Here is a 6987-nt window from a genome sequence, read left to right on the forward strand (position 1 = left end):
TATCTCACATGCTAGCACACGGTCACGTACGTAAATGTCCTTAGTTGTAAAAAAAAACACCTACATGTTACATATGATATCTTATAGGTAGACTGTATGCCTAACTACTCACCTAACTACTTTGCCGTCGGCCTGGCTGTAATTAACAATTGTGATTCAAATGAGTGTTCTAACTTATTAACATGTTTTGACAGCACATTTATTCAACGGATGTTGATGGCGCCAGAGAGGAAATATTTCGGTTTCTTAAATACAAGAGCTACGTAAAGGTCATCTATTTTGATGGTTGGGATCGATTCGGGGCGTCCGCTGTTCTTAGATCCATAGCAGCAGTGCTCCCGTCCAGGAGAACCACTCCGGAACTATGCTTTGACAGAATAATTTATATAGATTGCTCTGAGTGGAAAAATAGAAGAGCAATGCAGAGGGCAATTGCAGAGGCTCTGGAACTTGACCCTTCAGTAATGGCCAGTCTAGATGAGCAAGATGAAGAGGATGACTTTAACGAAGTTGATGAAAGCTCAAGGAATGAGATAGGCATTGTTGGACAAGCGATTGATCAAACCCTGAGGGACACCAAATTGATGATGATTTTCCTTAACGGAAGTGATGAAGAGGTTGACGTAGGAATTCCTCTTACAAGATATGGCAACAATGTAATGATATGGACCTTCAGTAGAAGATGCCTGGAATTGAATCATGGCCGTTCAAGGGTAGAAAACAAGCTAAGATATACGCATGCTATCCTTGGTTTCCGTGATTCTATCAAAGAGTTGTCACTGTCACAGTTTTGTGGTCTGCTGCATCAAGAAGCTGCTACCATAGTTGCCCGCAACCCATGTATGCTGGACATCAACCCAACAATTGTGGCAGATTGTTGTCTCTATGAGTTATTTCTGCATTACAATTTTCACATGGCCACTAATTTTGATTGGGTGTCTCATGCTTCCAACTATTGGGTATGCGATGCAATCATACAAGGGTACACAGCAAGGGATATTAGTAATGCATTACATCGAGAGATAAATTGGAAGTGCAATGATGTTTCTCTGCTAGATGGTGTTCTTAAATGGTATATGGAACAGTTGATGCTTCCTTTTCTCGTAATTAACGATGATGTTGTCTATAAAGAAGGCCCATACTGTTGGATATCAGTCACATCGAGGAATATAGAAGTTCGTCGTATGCAAACTATACCTGCAGTGACATCATCTTTCTTCCTGGCATTTGAAAGATCTGACCACCCACCAACTTTACCAAATGTACTTTTTGAACATTCCAGCAAGCTTGGTGTGCTAGTTCTCAAATGGTGTGCCTTTGATTTTGCATTACCTCCTTTCCTAAAATGCCGTAGCCTAAAATTCCTTGGATTGGAAAACTGCACAGATGATAAAACACGTCAAGGAGATGATCATACAGATTGGGCATATTTATATAGCCTATCGGTGTTGGATCTGCGTTACACAGAATGGAATCAAATCTTAAGTGAAGAAAAGATGGATCTCATGACTAATATCAGAGAGCTAAATATAGAAGGAGTCAGGGGTTGGCAGTATATAGCTAACCTACAACGGCGGCTCCCTAACCTCCAGAGGCTCCGAATAATCAAACCAACATGCCAATGGAAGACATCAGAGGATTTTGATAACTCTTTTATAGATAAGCCAAGTATGGAAATACTTGACTTGTCAGGCAACAGTGACATGGAAATTCTTCCAGCAAGCCTATCAACAACAAGTAGCCTTCGGTTGCTTGTACTTGATGGTTGCTATGGGTTGGAAAATGTTGGCGGGCTTCCTTTGTCCCTCGAATATTTTAGCTTTAATGGTCATGGGCCAGCTTCTCAATGGACGCAAACCGTTGAGCTACCTCCGAAACAATTCCGTTCATCCACGACAACAGGTAATAAGGATATCAGAGTGTCCAAGATCTCCCTACAAGGTTGCACGCAATTGAAGAACCTGTTTTTGTGTTGGCTACCCAACCTCATAGAATTGGACCTCTCTGAAACTGCAATCAAAATACTTGATTTCAAGAGTATGGTGGTGCAAGTCCCAAGGCTCAAGCGGCTATTTCTAATAGGATGCAAGCATCTTCGTGCTATAATTTGGTTGGATGAGAGTGGTTCTAAGGTAAAATCTAACCTGGAGTTGGTGTGCATAGACACGCGAGTTGGGATTGTGTGTGCTCGGCCATCCATCAACAGGATCAAATCCTTCCGGTTGCAGGTGCATGTTGTTGCTATGGATGCGAGGCTTACTCGCTCTTTGAAGGGTCTGTTGTGGCCTTATTTAAAAAGGGACACACCTGAGGATGTGTTGAGACCTAAAGGATGGGACGGACCAAGTCGTAAAGGCCCACCTAAAGATGTTTATTCTTATAATATCCACCTCACCTCCTCACCTGTGTATGATGGAGTTGTTCAATTTGAAGCAACCCCCAAGAATAAGATTGGCCCCAGTGATCAAAAGAGCTTGCAGCAGATTATTCCAGCAGGCCCGTACAATGATGTCCTTAGCATGGTTAGCGATCCCCCGATGCAGGCTTTCCCGCAACCTCCGACTACACAGTCGGACCGGCATATAGAGATTGCTAAAGGGAGCTGCTATGTGGAGAGAGAACTGAATGGAGATCTCGGTGGATTAATGGGATATTATACGGAATCCCTGCATGTGCATGACGTATCCATTCGTGCCATTGTTCTTCATGATACGAGTGTCCCTTACGGGTGTCCCTTCCTTAGGTGGTGCTGCGTGGAGAGGTGCCCAAAGTTGGATACCGTCTTTGTTTTGTCTGATGGATTTATTATGGTGGAGACCTTGTGGGCATCGGATCTCCTAATGGCCCGCTGGATTTGGAGTGAAAATCCCAACCATATTTACTTGTACATCGAATCCTTCCAAGATTTACAGCACCTACACCTGCGCTCCTGTCCCAGCCTCCAGTTCGTGCTCCCGGTGTTTGTCTCCTCCTTCAACGGCTTGAAAACCCTCCACATCATCCACTGCGGCAACCTCGTGCATGTCTTTGAGCTGGATAAAAAGTACGCAAATGCCCCCCACATCATCCACGACGGTGTACTATTCCCGAAGCTGACCACCATCCACCTACACGACCTCCCGAAGCTGCAGCAGATATGCGAGGTCAAGATGGTGGCGCCCGCGCTCGAGAGCATCAAGATCAGGGGGTGCTGGAGCCTGCGCAGGCTACCATCCGTGGGCGCCCGTGGCCAAGGCGAGAAGAAGCCGACCATTGAGATCGAGAATGACGTGTGGGACGTTCTGGAGTGGGACGACGACCACTGCCCCGACCACTTCGAACCGCCAGTCCACTCGCGCCACTACAAGGAGAGGCTGCCCAGGGTCTCCGTTCTGAGGTACGCTCTATGCATATTACTACCGAGTCCATCTTTGTACAATTGTGCTGGTTCCTGGTTGCATTCAGTTACTCACCATTTTGTTTCGCCGTCTCCCACGTCGCATAGGTGAACTCTGCGCTGCTGCGTTCGTTTCTTCCGTCGTTACATCAAAACGATGGATGGATGCTCCTGCTTCTGCTGCTGGATCGAGGGTTGAGTTTTCTTGTGTGCTTTGCTTGGACTGATGATATTGTGTGGCGTTGTTGCCAATGCCTGATGTGGGAGCTTATGGTGGCTCTCACCTTGTGTTATATATATTGTGGCTTTCAAATAAGAGACGGACAGGTCGGTGCCTGCATACACAGACCTGGCCGACGCGCGCCCGTGTGTGGTTTGCGACTGCAGTGGCTATGTGTGTGCATCCACCAGGCTGCATTTGCGCAGGCGTGTGTGTGGTTTAATGAGTGCCTGCTTGCTATGCATGTGGAGTTGTAACAACTGCCTGCCTATGTATCTCTACATGCATTTGAGAGTGTTTGCCATGTAATGTATTACCTGAACTTGTGTGTCTGTTTGCTATACTTATGAGTTCGAAAACAGGGGGCAAAATGGGAATTGGGCCGAGCCCAGCTAGCGCCGCTGCAGGCGCCAGTTTGCAGAAACAGCTATAACCGGCGCCTGCAGCCAAATAGGAAATGCCGGGAGGGGGGGGGGGGCTTTGTCCCCGCCCATGGCTAGCGGTGTGTCTTTTGTAAGCTTTCCTAGTAAATGCAACCCTAACTGCCAAAAACATTATAGAAGCCACCACTAATGGGTCGATTCGGAAGGCCCCTCGGCAATGTCCTCGCTGCTAACATGCCCCATCACTGGACCCATTGGTGGTGAACTATGTATCAAGGACACATCGCTCGCAAACTGGCTATTCCTCAGTACTGAGTGGTGCTACATAGTGATGAGGCCTCACAATGGATGGGTTGTACAAATCCGGGTTTAACCACCCCAATCTGCCCGAGTGGCCGACTGACATTTGCAACTAGGGGTAGGGTGGGAGGGGGGATTACACACATCAATAAGATAAGGGATAAATTTACATGCCCGATAAGTTTAGAGATACAATGTACTAGAAGTGTTCGCGCACGTTGCCGCGCCGTTTTTCTCCGCACGATCTCTTTACTGGATTGTTTTTTTTTGCCTTTTGCTTGTTATAGTTTAGTGTTTGTTTTGTGACGGACTGCTTGGTTTTTAGACCGTAGTTTTTCCCTAGGCCAGCACTGAACGCAGTTCTATGGAAACAGCACTATGAACGATGGGGGCACATCCAAAAAAAGATGTGCTTCAACGCGGGTGGCCAGCCTAAATACAAACATCTTTACACACAAAACACCACTACTACTACCTCTGTTCATTTTTATAAGACATGTCTTATAAAAACAAAGAGGCAGCACTAATATTTGCTACAGAAAAATGTTCAAAAAAAAATTGCTACAGAAAGATGCTTGGTCTGGGTACAACCAGAAGTTTGTTCAATCTATCACACAGGCGGAGTTACCCACAAAAAAAAATTAAAAAAAATCACATAGGCGGAGCGACACATTAAAAAATTTAAAACTTAGCTAACTATGAGGTCTCACTGCGTTTTGACGTTCTGGTCCATAGGGTATGAAGAATTTTTTTTTTAGACAAGGGTATGAAGATCTAATGGTTCCACTCTGACAGATGGATGGCCAAAGCGCGCGTACAGGCCTCCTTATCACGCGTATGCATGATAGGCCGATCGTGGAAGGGCTGCTGCTCCACAAGCCAACTTTCACGGCCTCTTGTTCACCGGGTTGTGGTGTTTGAATTGGGCTTGGGTTCTCTTAAGTAGCTGCGGCCCAATAAAATTTCCATCGTCCACCTTCTCTTTCTCGTTATTTTTTTTCTCGAATACGCATGAGTGTGCGTAATATATTATAGAAGAGAAAAGGGTAAAGAGCCCCTTCACTTTGGGTTTACATATACACTAGATCATTGACGGCGCGCGTTGCCGCGCCCGTCCATCTTTACAATGGAATGATAGGTATTACCACAGGTAAATGTTGTATGTGTGTAAACATAGCCAGGTTTTGTCAGTAATCAAAGTTGGAAACATTTCCCATTTTTTCATCGGTATGGAAAAATGGAGCACAATATTGATCAATAAAAAAGGTGAATTTCGTTTGGTCTGCAATGTAGAATGGCATCGGCTATGGACTTGGAGGTTAGGATTGACACAGGTTTCAGTTTTAAGGATTGGAAGATGTATTAGAAGACTGGTGCTCAATTCAGAGCACCACACAAGACAAGCTTTAAAGTAATCTGACTCTTACAAATAATAATAATGCTTAACATAGACTGCTTCCACACCCAGTCCAGGAAACCAACTTTTAACTCTTAACCGAGAAAATATATATCCTTATTGGGAGTAGAATTTTTCATCATCTCTAACATAGTTACAATTAGGTGTACGTGTGACGCATTGTTTTTCATAGTGTGTTGGCGAAGGTACACATGAGTACTAATCCTATAGTTCTGTTGTGCCGGAGCATTTGACTCGGTTTTGATTAAAAAAAATTCTTGGGTGAATACTGTCAAGGGTGAGCCCTTCCTTCAAGTCACCTTAGTCACCAATCCATCTGCAATACATGATGCATTGGTTAGAAATAGATATTGATGGAAGAAAACAAGTACTCCCTTTCAAATCCACTCAATTTGTCTCATCATCCAACTTTTGTATAATAACATTGAAAAGAACCAACGCAACAGCACTAAATTCTTGTTTCGGAACAGGCACACTACGAATAATAGTAACTCTTGGCATTTTTTCTCCTCTAAAAAGCCGAAGCCCTTCCGGCATAAGTTTCAGGAACAACTTTGGCTTTGGCCTTACCTACTTAAATCATCAACTTTGGCCTACTCACATAAGCAGAGAGAACTAACACATCAAACCTTCACTAACTGGATAGCAGATGGTACAATGGTATAAGAAGAAGAATAAAGTCACTTGGAAGAAAATGTGAAAAGTAAAACTATTATATATTGAAGAATGGTAGTACCTAATGGTAGCTGGAAGGACAAAAACATAAGTCTATTTAGCATCTCCCAATGCTTTGAAAGCCCCTCACAATGTCCATGTGTGATGATCTAATTACACAAGAGTTGCCACATGGATTATAGCTACTATAGTGTTGGAATACTACCAACATGAAAAGCACAAAAAACTGGGCATTGGAATCAAAGCTAAATATTTATCTTCACTCTCTAGCACAATATAACAGATGTCAATATAGGGAATGTAGAGGAAGATGAAACAATTGTCTGTAGCAAATATAGCTGAATGCAATGCAGGATCAAACGACAAGAAACTTCTAAGCATCTTAACTCTCTCAAAATATTTCTAAAATTAAAACTGACAAACACCAAAGTTAAGATCTTTTGGCTATCTTCCAGATAGAGTTAATTTGCAGCTACATGCAATTCTTCTTACCAAAGTAACTTGTAGGACAAAATTAGCAGCCACAAATCAACAAAAAGTCAAGATACTTAAAAAGTAGTATGTGGTGCGTGCAGTGTCCCCATAGAATCTCTACTTATTTGCAAAAGCATTTCCC

General features: G+C 43.7%; 1 protein-coding gene across 1 annotated transcript; it reads left to right on the forward strand.

The window, feature by feature from the left end:
* Nucleotides 1–223: 223 nt before the first annotated feature.
* Nucleotides 224–3923, forward strand: LOC123175502 (uncharacterized). Its single transcript, XM_044590218.1, has 2 exons — nt 224–3376; nt 3485–3923. Exons 1-2 carry the CDS (start codon nt 420–422, stop codon nt 3486–3488), a joined length of 2961 nt encoding a protein of 986 aa, XP_044446153.1. The 5' UTR covers nt 224–419; the 3' UTR covers nt 3489–3923.
* The last annotated feature ends 3064 nt before the right edge of the window (nt 3924–6987 follow it).

This window comes from Triticum aestivum, unplaced genomic scaffold (assembly GCF_018294505.1).
Source record: "Triticum aestivum cultivar Chinese Spring unplaced genomic scaffold, IWGSC CS RefSeq v2.1 scaffold189627, whole genome shotgun sequence".
NCBI classification, from domain to species: Eukaryota; Viridiplantae; Streptophyta; class Magnoliopsida; order Poales; family Poaceae; genus Triticum; species Triticum aestivum.

Coding starts and splice junctions, on each gene's coding strand:
- LOC123175502 (XM_044590218.1), top strand. CDS start 420: ATGCAGAGGGCAATTGCAGAGGCTCTGGAACTTGACCCTTCAGTAATG.